General features: G+C 40.3%; 2 protein-coding genes across 3 annotated transcripts in view; one reads left to right on the top strand and one right to left on the bottom strand.

Annotated features, from left to right (window-relative positions):
• FGF14 (fibroblast growth factor 14) overlaps positions 1–16,986 on the top strand; it is a 607,621-nt gene extending 590,635 nt beyond the window's left edge. For both annotated transcript variants that reach the window (XM_061132992.1, XM_061132993.1), the window contains exons 4-5: positions 9,162–9,360; positions 11,044–16,986. In XM_061132992.1, coding sequence (XP_060988975.1) covers positions 9,162–9,360; positions 11,044–11,180 — 336 coding nt within the window. In that variant the 3' untranslated portion in view covers positions 11,181–16,986. The remainder of the gene's footprint in view (positions 1–9,161; positions 9,361–11,043) is intronic.
• Positions 16,987–17,972: 986 nt separating this feature from the next.
• Positions 17,973–24,923, bottom strand: part of ITGBL1 (integrin subunit beta like 1) — a 213,959-nt gene continuing 207,008 nt past the window's right edge. The window contains exons 10-11 of the mRNA XM_061132991.1: positions 19,273–19,386; positions 17,973–18,267 (exon numbers count right to left, since the gene is read on the bottom strand). Coding sequence (XP_060988974.1) covers positions 18,176–18,267; positions 19,273–19,386 — 206 coding nt within the window. The 3' untranslated portion in view covers positions 17,973–18,175. The remainder of the gene's footprint in view (positions 18,268–19,272; positions 19,387–24,923) is intronic.

Raw genomic sequence — 24,923 nt, 5'->3', positions numbered from 1 at the left:
TTTTAATTAATTTTAAATAATATAATTATTCCCATTTCCTAGTGTCATACTCTCAACCAACAACCTGGAAAGTAAAACAATCTATTTTTGCCTGTAAAATTCATAACATAACATGAAAATAATTCAGTGCTAATTATGCAATTAAATCCACAGCAGGACTGAGCTTCATGGTGTTGCCTTCATCTGGGTAAAGTCGTTTAGCCAATAGGTAGACGTTTTCCTCTCGCTCGTCACTCTTCCTCCCACAGAGTGTGGCTGTTGCCTCTTTTCTGACTTTCCTGACCTTTCTCTTCAGTGGTCTATATCTGCCCTTTTGTGTAACCTTTGGAATTATCAAACAACTTGCAACCAGAATCTGGGGACTCATGGCCAGTGTGTTTCTAGCTAATAAAATCAAATCAAAGGAAAACAATCCTCGGGTTTTCATTTCAGCACCACATGAGCCTCCTCTGTATTCCACATGTTCATGTTGATGATGATTCTTTTTCCTTTTTTCTTTTTGTTAGTGTTGGTGATTTTTTATTACTGACCTCTTTTATTCCAGTAAAATGATTTATTTGGTATTCTGGGTGAGGGGGAAACCCCTTACCTTTGGCTCATATTTTCAATGTTGTTGTTATTAATAAATGTTGCTCAGTAGCAGCGATATGTACATAAAATATCACACAAACAGCCATCCATTCCTTATGAGGACCTAAGCCCTCAGAGTCTTAAAATCATCATCTCTGACATGGGATCATGCTATTCTTCTTCTCAAAGCATTTTTAACTGCAAAATATATCAAACAAAATATATGTGAGTGGGTTCTAAAAATCATAAAGCTTGATAAAGGTTAGTATTTTTCAACAAATATAACATTTTAGGAGTATTTCAGAACCTACTTCTAGTTCATTTTTTCTATGGAAGCTTGCATTTTATAGGTTGGATAGATGGATACTTTTGACTATTTATGTGGTTTGGTTTTTATTTATGCAAGTGGTTTTTGACTGAGCACATTTTTATTAGGAAAAATCCACAATGCAAACACACACAAAAATTTTAAGGGAAGGTCTAACTTACTTAAGTGGAGCTTAAAGGAAAGAAAGTAGAAAAAACTTGTAGAAGCATGTACAAATTTCTTTTTTTTTTTCTTTTAATCATTCAGTGGTGGGGGAAGGTGTGTATGCCTTGGGTGAAGAGGAGAAGAGATTCATTTTAAGTATTCCTATGTATTCTTGTTCTTGTTTTTGTTTTTTTTTTTTAACTCTTTTATTCTACTTTTTCCTCCTTAACAATTATATCCTAAGACATGTGACACTTCTGCCAAGGTGATAGCATATATCAATTACTATTTTCCATTTATATTTGTTTTAACCTGTAGTTAGATGTAGGTAGAGAGTAGCTATATATGGTATATTTTAAAAAATAATCTTATGCATTTATTTTGACTGTGCTGGATCTTCATTGCTGTGTGGATTTTTCCCTAGTTGTGGTGAGTGGCGACTGCTCTCTGGTTGTGGTGCTTGGGCTTCTCATTTCAGTGGCTACTTTTGTGGATCACGGGCTCTAGGGTGCTCGGGCTTCAGTAGTTGCGGTCCTGACCTCTAAAACACTGACTCAATAGTTGCGGTACATGGACTTAGTTGCTCCGAGGCATGTGGGATCTTCCCAGACCGGGGATCGAACCCATGTCTCCTGCATTGGCAGGTGGATTCTTTACCACTGAGCCACCAAGAAAGCCCTAAGGTACATATTTCCTGTGTTTTCACTGAATAAATAATTCAGCTGAATGAATAACGATCTGTATGGGTTATCAATTTCTTAAGGATACCAGGTAGCCAACAATGACCGCTGAAATAGGATATAACAATTAAGTGTATGATGCTTGTGCATCCTGAGTCATATGGAGCTGGGCTAGGTGGCTCTGTTGATGTTGGTAGGACTTGATCACCTGTCTGGAAACAGGCTACTTTACACTGGGCAACTTGGCTATGTTCCACGTGTCCCTCCTCCAGCAGGCTAGCCCAGGCGTGCTCTCGGGGTGGTGGAGGACACTGAGAGGGCAAACCCAATTGAACACGTGCCTCACAAGCCTCTGCCCTCTCCCCCTCAGCTCACAGTGAGAAAAGAAGTCAAATGACATGCTGAAGACCTTTGATTCAGGGGAGGGTGAAGAATTCAGCCCATTTTTGCAACTGATCACATTAATGTATGGCAAAAACCATCACACTATTGTAAAGTAATTATCCTACAATTAAAAACAAACTATACATTAAAAAACATTTTTTTAATGATTAAACTTGAAAATAAAGTACCTCTGTTCAGCTGAATGATAAATGGATAGGAATAGCTAAATTATTCATCTTGATGAAAATAAATGTACTTGGGCAAATTGCTTAACCCCTCTGGGCTCCTTTTCTTCATTTCTAAAATGAGGGCACTTTACCAATCTCATAGATTATAGTGTGGAATAGTTAGCTGATTAGGTAAATGTATAGAACAGTCCTTGGCACAGAATTATGCACAATTTAAGTGTTATCTGTAATTATGTATGCTCAGTCTCTCAGTTGTGTCCAACTGTTTGTGACCCTATGGACTATAGCCACCAGACTCCTCCGTCCATGGGATTCTCCAGGCAAGAATACTGGAGTGGGTTGCTATTTCCTTCTCCAGGGGATCTTCCCTGAGATCTTCTCCAGGGATCAAACCTGTGTCTCTTGTGTCTCCTACATTGGCAGGCAGATTCTTTACCACTAGCACCAACTGGGAAGCCCTGTAGTTATTAACACAATAATGCCATTATTAGTAGTCTTATTAGGCATCCATTGTTAAGCCATAACAAATTGTGAGAATGGTATATGGTTGGGTTAATACTTCTTTAAGCATATTTATTTTGTGGTAGTTTTGCTAATATATATAGCACTGATACCATCTGTTCATGTTGCATGCATTATTATTTTAGGAATTTATTCATGTCTATATTCTGGAGAAAACAGATTTAACATTATAGAACCAGTTCCCATATATTTTAACTACAATCTTAAAACTTCTTATTTAAAGATACACTGTAAATATATGTTTCCATTTTCTTGCTTTAATAAATTTTTATTCTAATCATAAAAATAATAGTAAGCTTATGAATGATGCCAATTTAATCAATATTTACTAATATTTCATGATCATTTATTAATTTGTTCTGTATAGTAACAGGACTTCCCTTGTGGCTCAGTGGTAAAGAACTTGCCTGCTAATGCAGGAGACTTGGATTTGATCCCTGGGTCGGGAAAATCCCCAGGAGAAGGAAATAGCAACCGACTCCAGTATTCTTGCTTGGTGAACCCCATGGACAGAGGAGCCTGGTGGGCTACAGTCCACAGGGTCAGAAAAAGTCAGGCACGACTTAGTGACGAAGCAACAAACCAACAATTTTAATATAGTCAGAGATAAAAACAAAAGAGGTGTAGTAACTCAATGGATTGTGGACTATGACATAGCCAAGCACTTTCACAGGAAGACCAGACTCAAAACATACCTTAAAGGCTTTTCCAGGGCTGAAACACTGATGAAAATACTGATTCAAATGGTCTGCATTTGTATATATAAAAAAAAATGCAATCCAGACTTCATTTGGAAATATCCACAACTAGTTTAATGACCCCTCCCCCAATTCCCTAGATTGGAAAGTCCTCAAAATTTACCTTTAGATCAGAGTTTACCTTTACCCTAATTTACCTTTAGATCAGAGTTTACTTTTACCCTAATTTACCTTTAGATCAGAGTTTACCTTTACCCTAATTTACCTTTAGATCAGAGTTTACCTTTACCCTAATTTACCTTTAGATCAGAGTTTACCTTTACCCTAATTTACCTTTAGATCAGGCAAAGTTTTTTAGCAAAGGGCCATACAGTAAATAGTGCTGTTTTTACAGGTCATGTAATCTCAACTCTCCTCTGTACTTTGTAGCATGAATTTGGCCCATGGACTGTAGTTTGCCAACCACTGAGTCAGATTCTCAAGGTTACTGTTAGCTATTAGGTTAGGATTACGCTGACTTATCTGCGTTTATGGCTTACTCATTGGTTACAAATTGTGGAACATGGGCCCTCCATTTCCCCCCACCGCCTCTCTCATTCTGAATGGAGAAGCCTAGCTTGCTGCATGCAAATGGCCCATCATGGTATTTTCCTAAACAAAGACGTTTCCCTCCAAAGAGGAATTTTGCTGCTACTGTTAAGATAATAAGTACACCACAGATGGTGCTTTCATTTCCAAACAACCACAACAGAAAAGGAGATATGAAATTTTTGTTTAATTGTTGTGTTTTTTTTCTCTTCTGTGATTCGATGATTTCATTTGGCAAAGTTACAAATTAATATTTAAGCTTCTGCTGGGACTCTAGCGCTGTTGATTTTTGTTGTGGTGGTGTTGGTGGCTCTAAATATAGTCTGGAAGGAGGAGAAAAAGACATACCAAACTCCTTATCTATTTCATTTTGGCAGTTTCAAAGAGTTTATAGCTGAGCTTAAATTTAAATACGTCTTCTCGTATTACCATTGCCAGCTGTAGAATGTCTCACTGGCACAATCGTGGTATTGCTCAATCATTTGAAAACCATCCGTCAGGTTAGGGCTGTGTTGACAAGCCTCCTGGGGTTCCTTCCTTCCTTAGTTCTCTTGCCGGTCCACACTAGGGGGTCTCAAATTGGTGTGTTCAGGAGGCCATCTCGGATCCTTGATACACACTATATTGAAAAACAAAAAGCAGAAACAAACAAATAGCTGCCAACATACACAGGAGATTTTTATCTAGAAATCTGGGTTTTTTTATTCCTTGAAAAACCAGATCACTAAAGATCCAAGGCTTTTGTTTCCCCATGAGAACCGTCATCTTTTCTGCCACTCCGTCTGTCTGCTCAGCTCCGAGACTAAGTGAGGGGCATTGGTCCTCACGTGTGCTCTGCTGGGCTGCACCCAGCAGGCTTGCAAGTGTTGTACTTGAGTAGCTTCAAGATGGAAGAAAGAGCCCAGAGTCCCCAGTGGTGTGACTCGGTTCCTCCAACCATCCTATTATTCTATGATTATTTATTTAGTTATTTATTGTTTATTTTTGGTGGTGCTGGGTCTTCGTTGCTACATGGTCTTTCCCTAGTTACTGCGAGTGAGGGCTACTCTCTGTTGCGGGCGCGTGGGCTTCTCATTGAGGTGGCTCCTCTTGTGTTGGGGCTCAGGCTTTAGGTGCTTGAGCCTCAGTAATTGTGGTGCCTAGGCTCAGTTGCTCTACGGCATGTGGGATCTTCCTGGACCAGGGATAGAACCTGTGTCCCCTGCGCTGGCAGATGGATTCTTAATCACTGGACCACCAGGGAAGTTCCTTATCCTGTGATTTTTGTACCCATTTTAGAGATGAGAATACTGAAGCCCAGAGATTAAGTAATTTTCCCAAGGACACGCAGCAAGGAAAGAGTAGGGTCAAGATTGACCCCAGGCAGTCTGGATCCACAGATGTTGTTCACCATCACTCTGTCTCCCACTTGCAAATTAAAAGTATATTTGTCCCTTATGAGTAGTTACCAATCTCAGTTTCCATTAATCCTACCCATTCTCCTGAGAATGAGGGGGTTGTTTTCAACTCCAGTATTTCATGAGCAGATTAAATCCTCAAAAAGTCTAGCAAAGAGCATTAGACAGTAGTAGTCTTAAATGTAGTGCGTGTGTGTGCATATGAGTATGTGTATACGCAGTAATTATTTAACCGAGAATAAAGAAGGGTGAGAAAGTACTGACCAGTCTCCACCAGCACAACTGCCTGAAAGCTTTGGCTGTAATGTGGAAGACTGAATCACCTCCCTGTGAAGTCACTGCCACAGCTTGCAGAAAGGATGTGTTATTGACTTCCTCGGAGTGCTAAGATGCAAACATTTTATCTAAAAAGACTTAGTGTCAGAGGTATACTAAGGTGCGTGCCAAGTCACTTTAATCGTGTCCGACTGTGTGACCCCATGGACTGTAGCCCGCCAGGCTCCTCTGTCCATGGGATTCTCCAGGCAAGAATACTGGAGTGGGGAGCCTTGCCCTCCTCCAGGAGATCTTCCCAACCTAGGGGTTGAACCCATGTCTCCTGTGTCTCCTGCATCGACAGGTGGGTTTTTTACCACTAGCACCACCATACTGAGGTACACTCGGAGAACAAAAGACTTCTTCTGAGTCAAAGGTCTTCATTATCTTTCATATTCAACTTCGTCAAATTAAAGTAGAAACAATACATTTCTAACTGCCGATGCAAGGCAAGCAGCATCCTCCATATTTCATACATCACAGCACTAGGGATCAGATCCATGTAAGGAAGGGTTGACTACTCTGTGGACCTGCGTTTCCAAAGCTGGAGGTCAGTCTTCCTGGAGATTAAGATCAGTCTTCTATGATCCTCTTAATAAGGGAAGGCTATGGGTAGAGACCCAATATCTTAGCCAGCAGGTGCCAGCTGCTCTCCCCGCCTGAATGATCAACTGGGTCAGCCTTTGCCAAACCCACTCCCAGTTGATTCTAAGACAGATTTTTAACAATAAAACTTGCTTTAGGTTTTATTTTTATGCTTGGATGCCTTGAAAGTGAAGTGAAAGAGTTAGTCACTCAGTCATGTCCAACTCTTTGCAGCTCCATGGACTGCAGCCCGCCTGACTTCTCTGTCCATGGAATTCTCCAGGCAAGAATACTGGAGTGGGTTGCTGGTCCCTTCCCCAGGCAATCTTCCTGACCCAGGGATCCAACCTGGGTCTTCTGCATTGCAGGTAGATTCTTTACCCTCTGAGTCACCAGGGAAGCCCTTTGGATGCCTTGGCCTGTCTCAATAAAATGACAAAGAACATGCCAAATTCTAATCTGTTTGTCCCAGAAGATCCATGTTCAACCAATATTATATTTATTAATCTTTTGATGATAAGCCAGATTTAGAGCATTCCATTTTATTTTCCTTACCTCACCACAAATGTGTGAACTTGGACCCTTTTATCAGTCTTTATTCTGTTCAGGGCCTGGAGATTGACTTACCAAGGCTATCACTTATTAGTGACAGAGATAATAGGATATTTGGAGAAATAAAACTTAGTGGAAGAACAGAACATTTTTTCAGATGGTACCTTATTCAAATGAGGGCTACATAAATTCCTTTGGGAGGGGCTAAACCTATCTTTCTGCTATTTTAATCTCATCAAATTAATCACTGCAACTGTCATCTTTGTCATAAAAAGCATCTGCCATTAAGAAAACCTGTTCCCCTTGGAAAACAATTTAACTTTCATTGAATTAAAGTTATGGCGCACTCTGAATAAATTATATCCTGCAAGAGACACCACTTGATAATTAACACTCTCATGGGAAATACTTAAAGAACATTTCTACAGGCAACAATGTCATGCCCCTTATTATGGTTAGCATAATTTTAACTCTTAAAGGTTTTATATTTTTAGACCCTAAATGATGTGTTTTTCAGAATGTGTATAGAAAATAACTTCTTTAAAAGAAAACCAAGTTACCATTTTTCAGCAGTCATAAAAATCTATTAAGGTGAAAAACATTTAAGTACATGATATTTTCAAAAAGATTATGACAATAAAGGTCTGCTTTGCGTCAGTATTTCATAAACATGAAATAGCACAGTGTTGAGCCTACATAAAATAGCCACAAAAGCTAGTTAAGTGACTTCCATGATATGCAACTAGGAAGGTGGCATTTTAAAATTATTTTTCAAAGAAGTCTATCAGAAATGCTTTTGTAGGTTAACTTCTAAAAGTATGTAAAACTCATCTATGAATATTTGTATTATTAATGATAGTCTAAAGTAGCAACTGTGTGTTATTCATCAGTTGATGTAGATCATGGTGGTCACGTTAGCTCATTGTGCTGTTTCAAAATATGTGGAGTGGAATTTAGTCATGACAGCTATTGATGGTTCTCTTGAAGAGCTCCAGGAGGGCTCCAGACCATGGGTTACGTCGTGGTTTTCAGCTCCTGTCCGTACGACCAGCTAACATGACCCCTGGCCTCAGCTTCAGGGGCTAGCTTGTGTGCCAACTGATTGTCAGGGGTTTAGTTTGAGGTGTCAGTCTGTCTCTTTGTAGGTAAAACATGTCATCCTATAATATCAGTGATCCAGTGAACAATTGGGAACTGTTAGATTATCATGGAATAATAATTCCTACCGAAATATTGAAAATAGGTTAGCAAATACCTTCAATATATCTTTTAGAGGTTTGGCCAAAAAGTTCATTTGGGTTTTTCCACAAGATGTTGCAGAAAAACCTAAAGTAACCTCTTGACCAACCCAATATTGTTATCATTTTAAAAATTTATTGTGAATACAGGGTGCTGGGCTTCCCAGGTGGCACTAGTGGTGAAGAACCCACCTGAAAATGCAGGAGACAAAGGAGATATGGGTTTGACCCCTGGGTCTGGAAGACCGCCTGGAGAAGGGCATGGCAACCCACTCCAGTATTCTCGCCTGGAGAATCCCATGGATGGAGCAGCCTGGCGGGCTCCTGTCCATGGGGTCCCACAGAGTTGGACATGACTGACGCCACTCAGCACAAAGGCATGCACAGGGTGGTACTTTATCGTGCTGTTTCCGGTTATACCCTGCTTGAATTGTATCTTGTTCAACCGAATACTATTGCTCCTGTCTTCTATTTTCTAATTAGAGGACATCCATAGTTTTGCCTATATACATACATACATGAGTGTGTGCTAAGTCGGTTCAGTCGTGTCCAATTCTTTACGACTTATGGACTGTAGCCAACCAGGCTCCTCTGTCCATGGGATTCTCCAGGAAAGAATACTGGAGTGGGTTGCCATTTCCTTCTCCAGGGGATCTTCCCAATCCAGGGATCGAACCGACGTTTCTTACTTCTCCTGCACTGGCATTGGCAAGCAGGTTTTCTACCACTAGAGCCACTTGGGAAGCCCCATACATATGTACATATATATTTTTTCCCCAAAGCAGCAGCGTCTTCTCGACACATTGTGTGTTGATAAAAGTTGACACCTATAGGAAGAGGAACATCTGGTCACCCATGCCCGAGTGCTGCCTGGTCGGCCATCCTACACGAGTTTCTGCAAGAAGGAAGAGGAAACACCAGGAAGCTCCCACCCCTTCCTCTAACCTTCGTTTCTTCCTTTTCTCTCAACAGGAACTTTTTACCCCTGAGTGCAAGTTTAAAGAATCTGTTTTTGAAAACTATTATGTAATCTACTCATCTATGCTGTACAGACAACAGGAATCTGGCAGAGCCTGGTTTTTGGGATTGAATAAAGAAGGGCAAGTTATGAAAGGAAACAGAGTAAAGAAAACCAAACCAGCAGCTCATTTTCTACCCAAGCCATTGGAAGGTGAGTGTCATGTGTGCGTTATCCTGATCATGATGTAGTACATGTTTATCTTCCACATCCATGACTCTGCCATGGCCACAAGGGACCCTCATGGAAGGCTGGAAATGTCTCTGATCTTGCTCTGGGTGGTGGTCCCATAGGTGTCTACTTACATTGTGCATTTAAGATTTGTATACTTTATTTTATATACATGTATGTGTGTATATATGCATGTGGTGGTTCATCCTAATGAAACATAAGGTATCTTCATAAAATATCAGCTTTCAAAACCCTAAAAGCAGGTTGGGCAGCTCTAATTCACTTGTGTTTCTGATGGCAGAAGATTTTAAGTCAGCTCATTTTCTCCAAGCGCCAGTCAGTCTGGAATTTCCTTTCCCAGGATTCCCTAGGATCCTTTTCTAACAAAACCACATGAACTACTGGAATCAGTGATGTCACCAGATACTACTCAATTCCTTGGGGCCTCCTGGGATGTCAGTCCCAGTGATCCTCTTGCCATTATGCACTTCTGCCTTAAGTTCAGTTCAGTTCAGTTCAGTCACTCAGTCGTGTCTGACTCTTTGCAACCCCATGAATTGCAGCACACCAGGCCTCCCTGTCCATCACAAACTCCTGGAGTTTACTCAAACTCATGTCCATCAAGTCGGTGATGCCATCCAGCCATCTCATCCTCTGTCGTCCCCTTCTCCTCCTGCCCCCAATACCTCTCAGCATCAGGGTCTTTTCCAATGAGTCAACTGTTCGCATGAGGTGGCCAAAGTACTGGAGTTTCAGCTTCAGCATCAGTCCCTCCAATGAACACCCAGGACTGATCTCCTTTAGGATGGACTGGTTGCATCTCCTTGCAGTCCAAGGGACTCTCAAGAGTCTTCTCCAACACCACAGTTCAAAAGCATCAATTTTTCAGTGCTCAGCTTTCTTCACAATCCAACTCTCACATCCATACATGACCACTGGAAAAACCATAGCCTTGACTAGACAGGCCTTTGTTATAGGATATTAATTACAGATTTTCAGTATTACATCTGAAAATGAGGCATAAAAATATAAAGCGCCTCACACTTGCCTTCAGTTATTTAAGCAGGTCTGTGCACGAGTGGCAGGAGAGAAAATCTAAACAGTGAGCTCCAGAAGCTTCTGGCTTTGCCTGTTGCTTTGTATGGCTTTGAAGCTGACATAGTGTGACCATGTTGCTTTTTAATCACTTGAGAGTTTGAATTTAATGACCTGAAGACCTAGACTGGAGAAGATGAGTGGGAATGAGTGTCCATGTGTTGCCAGCATGTAGTGGAAGGAAGGTCTGAATTTTTCTCCCTGAACAAAGAGAACTGGATTAAATGCCTGCCATTCTCACATACTTCCTGTGGCCTGGGTGGGCAGGTGGGTGGCGGTGTGTGTGTGTGTCTGTGTGTGTGTGTGCATCCCCCATTTAAACCTTCTCTCCTCAACAAAAATCCAGGCACACCCATGTGCACTGTTTGGAGACACAAAACCAGAAAATGCAAAGGAAGTCATACTTTCTGTTCAGGGGCTGGATTTTACTTCTTTAAAACAGGAATTCCCTGTCGACGGGGTTACTTGACTTCTGGGAAAAAAGAGGACTGGGCCTCCAGCGGAGGTCTGCGCGTGAACCTAACCAGGTAACATCTCCTTTTCTGCCCTCCTCCCCCTTCCCGTCACTAGTTGCCATGTACCGAGAACCATCTTTGCATGACGTCGGAGAAACGGTCCCGAAGGCCGGGGTGACGCCGAGTAAAAGCACGAGCGCGTCGGCCATCATGAATGGAGGCAAACCAGTCAACAAAAGTAAGACGACATAGCCAGACCCTCAGAGGTGTTGTGACTGAGTCGCCCCCGAGCGCTGTTGAGCCCTTTATCCCGGCCAGACCTTCCCGCTCCCTCCGGGGGCCCAGGAGCCGCTGGGGGTAGGCTGCTCCCCACTGGCCCGAACTCCTTGGTTGCAAGTGGGATAAATCTCAACGCGTTGCGCCCCCCCACAAGAAGAAGACACCTGGACAACCAGCTCAACTCAGACCATGGAATGCCCTACCAGATATGGAATGCCTTTTTAATATCTTTTCTGTGACTGTGACACTTCATGTGAATGACCTCCTTCACCAGTCCACTCGACACCTTGCCTGCTGACAGCTACCCATATTCCTTTTTGAGTCCCGTTTCGGCGAAATCCATGTGTTTCAGTTCGATTTTTGTAGCACACAGATATTCTTGAGTAAGTTTCTAGTTAGATGCTGTAAACCTGTGCTATTCTGGAGTTCTCTTCTTCCCCTTTATTTTTTCTAGGGCTGCTGGCTCTACTGTCTGTGACCTTTTGTAGGGATGGTGTTCCTCTCAATCTTAACTGTTGCGGTTGGCTTAGTTGGGACAGCGATCAGGGAAACAGAAAGCCTTCTAAATCTATTATGACAAATTGCATCTGTAAAGAGTAGGATTGTGGTCTCCGGCTCACACAACTGATGAAACACACATATACGCCCCGTCCAGTAGCAGATACTGTGCTCCCGAGGCCCGCGTGGCCGGGCTGAGAAACGGGGTCAAACGCAGACATGGGAAGTGCTCTATGATCTGGGTTTGACATCCCCCTTAGTTTCTTTGTGTGTGTGTGTGTGTGTGTTTTATACATATCACAAGCTTACTGGTAATGGTAACATTTGCCTTGCCCAGCGAGCAAGACCCACTGGTTTTTGAGAAAGTGGGTCAAAAGAACTCTGTAGGCCTTGTAGGCCTGATTAAGGTTCATTTTTCATCTATGAATCCTCATTATTTGGGAAAAAAAAAAAAGGAAAAAAAATAATTGATTAACAACCTACAAGAATTGCGCTACCTAAATCCATCTCAGATAGAGAATCCTTCCTGTTTTTAATGAACCAAACTTAACACCATCCCCAATTTGGGCTGCGTTCCACTCATACTCGGCAGAGCATGGGCAAGGCGGCTGTTGTGTTCTTTCCTGCAGCAGCAATGCAAACGTTAGTTATAAATTAGACTTTAATATTTTTGGTGTTTAATGACAAGTTTTTAAACCGGACACATTAGGTAAAAAAAAAAAAAGTATTTTTTTTAGCTCAGCATGCTGAGTCAGGTACTGTGTATTTCACCAGTCCATACCTCTGACTCAGCTTCTGGGGTCCACATGGCCCAGTAGCTGAGTTAGCGGTGCCTTGCCATGATCTCAGAATGCAGTCTGTTGAATTATTCTAGATTAAAAATAAAGGCAAACCAACACGTTCAAATATCAGGTTTTCAGTCCATCCGATATATATATATATATATATGTTTTCTTGCTTTTGTTTGATTTTGCTTTCTTAACTTCCTTTGGGATTTCCAACTGCTGAATTCTGAGGTTAGGGAGGACAGCGATGAGAAAGTCTGGGAATAGTTGGCTCCACAGTGAAGAAACCATGCAAAATGTTCACTATCGGATCTAAAGAGTTTCAAAATGTTTGATACTAAACTGTTTGGAAATATATTTGTTAACTCTGTGTATACTTAATAAATTTCAATGTTTTTCTCCTCTGAACAGTTAATTGAGACCAAACTGAATCTCATTTATAGAAAACTATATGTGGGATCCGTGTACTGGCCTCTTGTTATTTTCCATGTGGAAGGATGACCCAGTTGCCATTTTCTCCCATCCGCACTGTATTTACTGGGAAATTATTTTGTCACTGCTTTCCTAAGTCTCCATGACAGCCTTTGCCCAGCCTTTAAAAATTTTGGCCTGCTTAGCTGATTAAAGATTTACTATCAATTTAACTGTTTATGCTTATTTCATTTTCATATTGAATTCCAGTTTAATAAATAAAAAGTTAGCATAACATCTGAGTAGATTTATTGTCGATAATGCTAAAGTACAAATACAACAAAATGATTCTTTGGACCTCTCTTGATTTCTTATTACACTGCTCCAAAGCCTATTATTTTTAACAGGCTAAGTTAAAATACATTAGATGAATTACATTAATCAATTTTTAGGGAACACATATACTCCGTAATATGTGACAAACTGTGAATAACAACTTGAAATTCCAATTAGATAGACTTACCCTACCATGCGCATGTGTGTGCAGGTACACACACACACACACACACACACACACACACACACACATATCAAAAAGCCCCACCTATATGTTTTTGGTAATCGGCCCTACTTGCTGGTTTCTTTTTCTCTCCTGCAAGTTTGTTTATTGGTTAAAATTATGACAAGATTTATTTTTGTAAATGAATGAGATTTCAGTAAATGTGTACCTCTTTTATTTTTTACATGAGTTATCTATAAGGGCATTTATCCCTATGAATGGATGTCAAAATACTTTCTTCTAATATATGTTTAGACGTACTGCAGAGGGGTCCTTGTTATTTGTGATCTAGTTAGATCATTTCCTCTGTGTCTGGTCTGACCTGTTGCATGGAACGAGGACAGCACTGATGAACTGCATGTCGTAGGACCTGTGTTTCAAGAGCCGTTGGTGTGTGTTATTCAATCTACATACAAAGAGTTTGTCTGCATTGTACAGTTTCTGTGTTTAATATCATTTGTTGTATTCATAAATACAACATATTGAATAAAATATTTATATGAAGGCATATTCAACAACATCGAACAACTTTATGTAACAAAATGGCATTGCATCACCCACAGATATAGAGAAATGTCATGTAAATAAGTTTGGTAAACTCAGTCTCCCCCTTTACCATGCCAAAGAAGATTTTAGCTCTTTGATGATACCTCTTTTGCTATTTTTCCAGGATAAGACTCCACCATTTCTGCCCCCCTCAAAAACTAAGTTTGCTGTTTTAAGTGCAATCTGTCGCCATTGATGTTCTGTACAGTAAATCTGATGGAATTCATTTGTATTTGGAGACCACCATGTGATCTGTACCTCCATGTACGTATGTTGATTTTATTGAGTCTTTCCAGTATCACATGCCTTTTGCATCCATATCTGGTGTGGGAGGGTTACGTCTGCTGACCTTTTATGGTAGCTGTTGCTTCACTCATTCCTCAACAATGCTCTGGAATGTTCATTGTTTTAATATTTCAAGTGATACCATTTTATTTTCTTATGTTTGCTAAAATATTTTGCTACAACTTAACCTGAAAAAATTATAGAAGAGAGGCAAATGGCCCAACCTATATAAAGAGTACAATGGAATTGAGCATCATTCCATTACAAATCTTGGAGAATTCAGAGGTTCTTGCTCCAAATGTTCCTTTGCCCTGAGTGTTTTGGGTTCAGGACTGGCTTCAAAGGTGCCATGATGAACCCACAAGACTCCTGCCATGGTCCATCTAACTATTTGCCTCTTGGAGTGCAAGAGGAGTTTATCACACCTGGCCAGTTGCTTAATGAATGCTTAAAGCATTAAAACAGTCAGCTGTTTTCAGGATGACCAATATCGGATTTGGCTCTTTTTTAAAAAACAAGAAAAAAATACTTCTCGACTTAAAAGTTAGACATGTACCACTTCATTTAAAGTTCTCTCCCTAATATTAGAGGGAGTATGAACATTTTAGAAGGAGACTATATCCAGGGACAGCTGTTGAGCTAAACCCAGGCATCTCAGACTCCAGATGTGAACTGTGTTACTCTGGAGTAAAATACACTTTTTAGAGTAGCTTTGTTAGCTTATAAAGTGACTCAATACTGAGTGGGGTTTCAAAAGCTTTGATAGTGAGTCTGCAAACAAATGTTGAATTATGTCTTGTTTTTGTTTTCTCTTGGTTTTCTCTGTCATTTGGTCTAATCCCCATGTTGTGTTTGCATTTGAAGTGGTGGAGGCAATTCCTTCCAATGCATGGTGAGAATCCAGATTAGCTCAGAGTCCAGGGTGATTCTCTTAGGTCTCAGGATGTTTGTAGACTCTTATTCAAAAGTCCTTTATGAAAGAATTCCTCAGTGATGGTTTGCCAAGCAAACTGGGTTGGTGCTAACACCATTGGCAAACATGTATCGTTCCCAATAGACGTATTTCCACCATAACTACCGACCAACTTGAATTAGCCAATGAAATTTCCCTCCAACTATTAGTTTATTCTTGCCCTGACTTTTTTTTTTTTTTTTAAAGAGGGAGTTTCTATCTAAGCAATGGAATCAAAAGTCAAAGTACAAAATCACATCTAAGAAGGGTAGAAATTTGTCTTTGTACGTAACTATGTCTATTTTTCTCCAACTTAAACATGTAAGTTAAATCACTTCTTCATAGATCTATATTGATGTCCGCATTGCTAGAGACCCAAAATCATACATACACACACAGAAGAACTGTTGCAGCAGACAGAAAGTGGTAAAATGAAAATATTTTTGTTTTAGAAGAAAAATATTAGCGTGTAGGTACCATGTGACTTCATGCCGTAGTTTCCTTTTGGTTCAATAATTCCGAGCTAAATGAACCCCAGAATAGAGCTGAAATATATTTTCAGCTTTGTCAAAAAATTTGGACCAATCACATTTTGAACTTTATAATACACTAATTTCTCCATATTTTTTTTCTTAAAAAAACATGAATGCCAAGGACATTTTTGTTCAATGAAAATAGAAAAAAGAACAGCACTTTTGTTGTAGGTTCTGTAATGAAAAGGGTTAACAGATGTAGAGAATGATAAGAAAAAGAAGACACACGGAGGGTTATGTGATAAGAGAGGAAGCTAAGAGCAGTTTCAGTAGAGCAGAGGCTGGCAAACTCCTGCCAAATTCATCTCCCAATGTTTCTTACAGTCCAGGAGCTCAGAATGAATTCGTTTTGTTTTCTCAGCTTTAAAATATTAAATGAAAACAAACAAGAATTTGTAACAGAGATGTCTGTGACCCACAAAGTCTAAAGTATTCACCATCTGGTCCTTTGTAGAAACCAAAGTTCTGCAAGAAAGGAACCTGAAGGTCTTTTGTACAAATTATGATGGCTGGATAAGGTAATGAAGTTGAGTGTCTGTGCAGCATCACATAAGGCATCAGAATTGCAACTGAACAATAACAGCTTTGTTTGAGAGTTGAAGTGTTTAGACAGAGGAAAGAGTATAATCTGTATTGTTTCTTCACAGCTTATATTTCCCTCATTTACAAAAACTGATCTATTGATTGATATACATGAGACTAAAGATACAATCACATCGTTGCACTCCTTAATCTCAGGATAGAAGTGACAATTTTATAAATCTCCTAAAGTACAAGGACACTATTAGTACTATCAAAATCAGCATCAGTTAAATTTTCTCTTAAATAATTTTCAATATTAAATTTTTCAGTAACTCAGCAGATGCATATTTTCCTTATTTTTGGTGATGTGACTTAGAAAAGTCCAAGCCACAATTCTAGAATATTTACATCATCAAGTAAAATTTCCAAGGAAAACTTTTCATCTTAATATGGAAATGATTTTGTTACATTATTCTAGGATTTTACAAGATAGAAATCGCCTTTAGAAAAAAAAAAAGTGGGGTTTTTATTAGCTCTAAATAATTAAAGGTTGCCTAACTAATGTGTATAAGTAGATTTAACTGTAAATATGTAAGGGAAGTCTGAATTATTGTACATTTTCATAATTCAATGTGAATTTCATACAGAGCAGAATTTCACCATTAAGAAAATAAACATTTTGTTCTTATTATTGACTGAATACTTGTAATTTCTATATCAGGCATTTCTGGATTTTTTTTTTTAAACCCTCTGAGCTTTTGAGACTTTTTATCTTAATATAATTTCTTGATTTCTTTGCATGAGCCTACTTTTCCAATAAGTAATGTATCCTTACAAATAAGAGTTTTTAAGGGAGGTGAATGTATATTTCAGGCCCATCATACATCTAACTATATGCTGTCTTTTTAAAAGGCAAGTTACCATGGAGTAAACAGTAAAAAATCAGAATTCTTATACATGTAACCCCTGCTCAATATTAAAAAATGTTCTAGAAATAGAAGATAGATACCCTTGAATAAAAATTCATTGGGGGGGTGTTAATCCTCAGTAGGTAAATATATACTGACACAGAATATAAGCAAGTTATGTCACTATTTATTTAAAATGTTGAATTGTACATTTTTCATAATATCTTCCTTCATCTTAAGAGAGTCTTTTTTTGTGTGAGTCTAAAGGGGGATAAGACAAATGACTTAATGGCTAAAATGACCAGGTTTTTTTTTTTTTTTTCCAAAAGCACTGATGATGTAGTTTCTGCCCCATATCCTATGTGTGTCTGGATACCTTATGTCTCCATAGAAATGATAAGTGATATGGAATCCTGGCAAAATATGATCAATGGATTTATGTAAGGCTGTATTTTTTCCTTAGACACGAATATGGTCTTTCTTGTACCGGGTTGTGCATTTCTAACAACCATCTAATTCAATGTTTCCCAGCTCAGGCACCCTTGACATGTGAAGTCAGGTCATGCTTTGTTGCAGGGAGCTGTCCTGTGCCGCAGAGGATGTTCACAGCATCCCTGGCGCCCACCCATTGGATGTCCACCCCCAACATGCCCTCCACGCCACCCAGGGTGACCATCAAAATTACCTGTAAACATTATTGTCAAGCGTTTTCTGGGTGGTAAAGTTTGCCCTTGTTGAGAACCACTGATGTAAATGAAGTAGGAAAAGTTTTTTCTGATGCTATTTACATCAGAACTTGCTTAGCTCATTTTTAATGGGTACCCAGATTTCATTCAGGCATTCAGAAAGAGAAAAACATACAATAGTCTGTTTGACCTGTCGTAGTGGTGATTATACATGGTTTCCTCTGCATTTATACGTTCTGAGGGCCGAGAAGAAAGAAGAACCCGGTTCCCTGCCATGTAATCGTTAAGGGTATTCCGTGCCGAGCCAGATTTCACAGGCATTTCCGTTCCATCCGTCCCAGCATTCACAGTTTCCACAGCTACAGATTCCATTCCCTGCAGCAAAGCACACAGGGCGGTCATCATCATGGTGGGAAGGCACCACGTTAAAATACGTCATTCCAAACCGTAGCTGTTCATCAGCAAGGCCATTTCATTCATCCTCTGCAGAGTTTCTTATTCTATTCTGTAACCATCTTATCTCATTTAGCAGCTATGGGAAATCTAATTTTTCACACAATTAATGGCAGCTGCTTGATGCCATCCTGAGTGTAGCATCTAAGAGTGACCATCCTGTATCACTCCAGGTGGCTTCCAAGTCATAATTTTGTTTTCCTGTAGACAGCAAGTTATGTCTGACTTATGAATAAATGTTGAAAACTACCAAGTCCCTTGACATAGAATGAGGTAAGCTGAGGAATCAGCTAGAAGAGGAGCCTTGTTTCATAGGGATGGACTGAAAGTGAAGGTCTAGCTTAATGACACACGGAAGCTTTCATCTTTTACCTGCCACTGGAGATGAGGAGAGCAGATATATGTGTCTCTTTTCCCTGTAACTTATTCAAGGGAATGTATTTTATTGACATAACTGATTATCAGGATTCAATAACTCGAGAAAGCACTAGCTATTACACTGCTAAGTTTTTTCATCGCTCCCATCCCCTCAACACACACCCCATTCCTTGCAAACAACCAACACATCAACCAATGGTCTTTGGAAGCGGCACCTGGGTCCTGTTTAAAGTAATATTCCATTGCCTACATCTGGTTCAAAGTAAAATGGTTGTCAAGACCATTGTTTTCTCTTTTCCATACAGAACAGCATCTGTGTAAAGAGGGGAGAGGGGTTACTTTGTGAAGTTTCCCAACAGCCACCTAATTTGGCTTTATTCTTTTGTATTCTTCTGGATTTGGGAATCAATGCCCCTCCCCTTCTGTAGTGACTTTGGATGAACAGCAGGTCTTGATTGCAAGGACTGCTGCCCTGCCCTGCCGTCTGCAGCAGGGTGGTCTCCGCTGCTGACTCTGACAAAGAATGATTAGGGTCGGTCAATACGGCACCTGTGCAAATGAGCCCATCGTGTTTGTCGCAGTCCCTGTCATCACAGTCGCAGAATTCTCCCGAAATGTACCATTCTTCAGCAGAACAAAGACACTTTCCACAGTGGCAGGAGCCTGAAATCACAAAGGGCGCTGCTTGCCGTCATCACTTAACTAAAGGTTTCTGCCGAGAACGGAATATTATCAGTGCAATGACCGCGGACGTCTAATAACCTATCAAAGGGAAAAGTTTATCGACTAGCCAGTCACTCAGAGGGGAGCCTGACTTACTGTAATTCATAAAGGTTATCCAGGAAAGGCTTCATTATGGATCTAGACAGTTGCAATTAGCCTTGAGCAAATGTTCCGTGGCCCCGCCTGGTTGAAATGTCAATGAGGGCAGAATGTGGCTGATTCTTATGGATGGCCTTCAGAAAAGGTGTTCAAAAATAGATGTTCCTTTTTTCTTTTTTCTTTCTGAAGTCAATCGCACCTTAAAGGTGCTTGGGTTTTTTTTTTTTTTTTTTTTTTTTTTAAGGACTTGAATAGCAAGTTCTATTAGGTGGGGATGCATTGTATAATGAAAAGAACTACTAAATTACTGTGCTTACAATTCTGGATTTTCGTTTTCGTGATTTTCTTTAAATAGGGACATGCCTGCATATTGGGTAGCTCTTTAAAGTGCCAAAAATACACAGATAGTAACTCATGTATATTTGACTTAGCAGATCTCATTCTTAGAATTTGTTGCCGTAATCAAGAAAGGCTCTAATTCACTCAAAATGTTCGTCTTTTATGGGGGTCTTGATCAAATTACCTTTTGCATTACTTACTCATTTCTCCCCCTTTTAATTATTTAATTAATGTTATTAATTTAAAACTTCCACTTTGGTTATTAAGAACATTTTGGTTTGCCCAGAAACAATTTTATTAGTTACTTAAAATATATTTAAAAGAAAAGAAAATGTATGTTAAATGGTGTCACAAAAGGAAGTTCTCTCAGTCTAAATGTTTTCACCTAATGGGCTATGAGACCCTCATGTGGCAAAATTTCAGCTACGAGAACAGTAAAGACAACTTTAAAATTTAAAGAAAACACTTAAGAAGGACTTACCCTTCCTTTTATTTCCTTGGATGGATTATCTTTTCCAAATGTGTTTTTCCTTTTACTAAAAGATGCTCATCACTAAATTGTTCTGGTCAAAAATCACCTTAAGAGATGGTAAAGTAGAAAAAAAGCGCTTTGACCTATTTAACAAAATTCCACATTTGGTAAGTTCAAAATATATTGGGAGATGAGCAGCAATCAACCATAGTGCTTCTAGGAAACACAATGCTTGAAAAATGAATTAAGAAACTGAGTGAGTCAAGTGGTTGAGAGAGAAGGATTTCCTGATGTCACAGAATCCGGAAAGGATCTGTATAAGCACATCTCACGCATTAAGCACTACATGGTATTTCATATCATGGAAATGGCTATCTGTATTTTAGCTGCAAAAATCCCCAAGAGCCAAGTTAAACTTTCCACATTCCTTGTCATGCTCCTAAAGAAGAAGGTAAGGGAGCAGTCAGAACTAGTTATGGGTTGAGAGCTGAGTTTACATTAGTTAAGTCCTTGCTTAACCATAGCATAATTTCATATAGTCTTGTCTTACTTTCCTGAGGGTCTTGTTGATGTGCATTTCCTTGAGCAAATTCTAGACAACCTTCAGTTCCGATGAGTGACTGACAGCCTGATGGTTGCTTAGGAATCAATGAGCTCCTGGCTCAAGTCTGTGAAGGATGCTGGCTTCTTCTTGGTCTCATTCAGGTACGGTGTTACCTTATTTTAGAAATGTATTTGTCGTACTTTTAAACACTTTCTTTCAAATTTCTAGGCATGGAAGTGTTTACCATAATCTCGTTTAGTAAATGGTTAGCGATCTGAGTGCAAACAAAGACGACTTGGGGCATTTCATTGACTTTTCATGGTAACTGCTTCAGAAAATACCGTATTTCATTCTTTAATTCCATGACTATTAGAAGAATCTGGTTGTTTTCAGTTGTTTCTAAAATAGCTATCCCCTTTACTTTCCAAAATCATTTCTACAAAGCAGCAGAAGTAAATGACTTTCTATGTTCATGATATTCACAATTATGCCTAGGGTATCTTTTTTGTCACAACTCATGAAAAGATCTCACATTTCATTTTTAAACTCACCCCCAGCCCTGAAACTTTTAATTACTGCTCTTGCTTCTGGGATATTCAGCTTCAGGCTATAACAAAGTATTTTCCTAAAACTGGTTAAGCTCAGCTAAAGTTAATATGGTATCTTGGATGGACCGTTTGACAAGTAAACTCCAGTTCCAAAAGTCTACTAGACACTGAACTACTTCAAGTGAAAAATGGGGTTGATTTTTGTATGTGTGATGAACAAGTAGCTTTTCTCAGTCAGCATCTTCCCCAGCTGTGTTGTTCTTTCTATTTGTGCCTCTCAGAGGTAGGAACTTCTGCTTGTAAAATCAGGACTAGCATAGCATGTAATACTAACACAGTGTGAGCAGCCTCAGGACCTCTAGAGCCATGCCTTTGTTGTAGAGTGCTCTGACCTGTTTTCATCAGGGGTCAGGGCTCAAACTGCACACGCGTAGAAAGAGAAACACTTAGGCGAAGGGTTCTCAGACAGACACAGACAAACACAGGCCACAGGGCTGCCAAGAGGGGACCAACTGCTCCGCTCCACTGGCGGGGCTCACTCACACCCATGAGATCCAGCCCAGCCCAAGGGAGCAGCTGGCCACCCCCATCTTGGCAGGACCTTATGGTAGTAAGTTCATGACCACATCACCTAACTCCTTTATCGTCTGTCTTGGTATAAGGACTAAAGAGCCCTCTGATCTTCCTTCTGTGCTGCTTATTGGCTTCCATTCCTGAGCAATCAACCACATTTTCTCATTCGTCTTCAGAGCATCCTTAGGACGTAAGAAGGGGAAAGAAATGAAATTCTTCTGCCTTCGAAGATGAGAAAATGGAAGTACATCAGTTAACCTAAGATCCCAATCTGATTCAGTCTACTCTTGCATCTAGCTGTGATGCTTCTCCCAGAGGTGGGGGGGAGGGGGACTTCCATGTAGTTTCAGAAATGATTTGTGCATCCTGTAGATTCTGCCCGGACAGTCACCAAGTAAGGCAACCAGAACAGAGAGCAAAAAGCGTGGCTTTTGAAACATGACTTTTCACCCTTTCTCTTTTCCAGGCGTGAAGAACAGGCTGGGTCGGGCCGGGGGTGAGGGATGGGTGGTGGGGGTACCGTGGACTTAATCTGGATAACAAGTATCAACATAAGAGTGTAAGGGGTCATTGAATGACATGCAATTAACAGCTGTCACACAACGGCATCTTTAAGGATATGAGAGAGCATGACCTATATTGAGGTGGAAGTTACAAGGCCAAGAAGGTTATTGTGTGTTCTTGGATCCAGAGGGATAAATCCCCAAACATCCTATGAATTGTATCATGCATCCGTCAAAGGTAGCTAAGCTTAGGGGAGCCCTGGCCCTGCATTCATCTCCGGCTATTTACAAAAACCCATCGTGTGTCAGGGCGAGGCACCTCTGTTCGCTGCCCCACTGACAGAGTCGGACTTTCTTTTCCATCCATCAAGCCTGACAAAATACTGCAACCCGACATCCCAGCAGGCAGACTTCACTACTGTTCTAACTCCTCCATCTGTTACGAAGGTCACAACAATGTATCTTGTTTTAAATTTTTCTATGGAGTGATTTATTGTCTTGGCTATCAATTTGTAAAGAAATAAAACGCTATTTCTTCATCGTCTCCTGAGGTGGTGGCTTTATTCACAGCTTCCGGGGAGCCCACGTTGCGGGTTCGTTTTTCTGCTGGCAACACTCAGCTGGGTCTGGGCTGCTAAACTGCTGTGCCCTGGGGCTCTCAGGACCCTCTGCTCACACCTGCCCCATCACGGGAGACAGAAAAAGACTGATTTCCTCTGTGAAAGCCAGGGTGAGTGGTTTTCAAGGACAAATTTGAGAATAAGGTACATGGCAATATGGCAAGTCCATGAGATGTATCCAGAAATAGATGGCCCCCGTTTAAATAACTCAGAAGGGGGCGTCTCTTCTCAGCCACCATGCTGAAGACCCTTAGTCTGTTTCATGATTCTTTTCTTGTGGTTCCTGGGGTGCAGGTCCCTCCATGCTGACAAGGATAACTTCTGCATCCCCACTGTTCACGGAAAGAATACAATTCCATGATCTCACGTGTAACCCCTTCTTTGCTTTACTATTCAGTGTGGATTCTTCCAGAAGAGGAAGAAACAAAGAAGCTCACAGCTAGCCACTGCCAACTAGGCATGCCAGCCTCATCACCAACACCAACCTCAAAACAAACAGCCTTGAGGCTGTAAGAGGTCCTGATACTGATCACACTCTTACATTCCTTCAAGGTTAAAACTCTCTACCCTTTGAAGGGTAAACAAATAGTTTAGACAAATATCCTTTCAACTAGTCATTGATACCTGGATAGATTTCCATACCCAAAGCAAACAACTTGAAAAGGCATTACTTAGAGAGATTTTCTTCTCCTGTTTCACTTTGAGGAAATACCTTTGGGCCAATGTTTAGTCCATATATTTTTTTAAATATATATTTTCTACATTTATGATGCTAAAAAAATGAGTCTCTCTCTTCAGAATGTAATGACTTTAATCAGAATATTTATTCTACTTCTGAGGACTCCTCCCTGGCTATTAGGCAATTCTCTTTCTTCACTGTGTCTTCTTCAGAAAGGTATTTACCTGCTAATCCTGCCCTCAGGGTAGGTGTCTGAGGGTAAATGTAGCTTCAGCTTCAGCTCCACTTGGGAAGCGGGGATCATCCGTTCTGAAAGGAGCCTAGTGAGCTGGGAAGCCCCAGAGCATCTAGTTTGGTGTAGCGCAGCTCCTGAACATTCAGTGAGAACACACACACTTCCAGAACGTTTCTAGGTGTTTTTCCAGCCACTCAATGCTTAGTCGCTTGGTCGTGTCTGTCTCAGTGACTTTATGCATGGTAGCCCGCCAGGCTCCTCTGTCCATGGGATTCTCCAGGCAAGAATACTGAAGTGGGTTGCCATGCCTTCTTCCAGGGGATCTTCCCAACTCAGGGATCGAACCCAGGTCTTGTGCATTGCAGGCAGATTCATTACCATCTGAGCCACCAAGGAAGCCCTTCCTAGCCACTAGCAAAGAGGAAGATGGTCTGAAACAGAAGGCTTTTAAAGCCTCTTGGAAAATTTATACAAAAACATCAACATCAAGCTACCTAAAATTCAGGATTTCCCTGGCAGTCCAGTGCTTAGGGCTCCAAGCTTTCAAATGTGTGGGTTCAATTCTTGGTGGAGAAACTAAGATCCCACATGCCATGTGTGGCCAAAAAGAATAAAAATAAAAAATAATCAATTAAAAAATTCACTTTGCAAAAAAATATCTAAAACTCAGTCTATTAATTAGTACTTTCTCAGAAAAAAAAAAAGGTGCCCTTTGGGGGTGGGGGAGGGGCACTGGGTGGGGTTGCTTTTCTCCTTGAATTTATTTGTGGTAAATGTTTGATTGGGTTATTTCTTCCTATTCCATCAACTTGAAGGCTGTAACCACTTTGAAGTCTTCATTTTATTTTATTCTTTTATATTAGGT

Source organism: Dama dama, chromosome 30 (assembly GCF_033118175.1).
Source record: "Dama dama isolate Ldn47 chromosome 30, ASM3311817v1, whole genome shotgun sequence".
In the NCBI taxonomy this organism is placed as follows: domain Eukaryota; kingdom Metazoa; phylum Chordata; class Mammalia; order Artiodactyla; family Cervidae; genus Dama; species Dama dama.
This window is presented reverse-complemented; position numbering and strand designations above follow the sequence as displayed.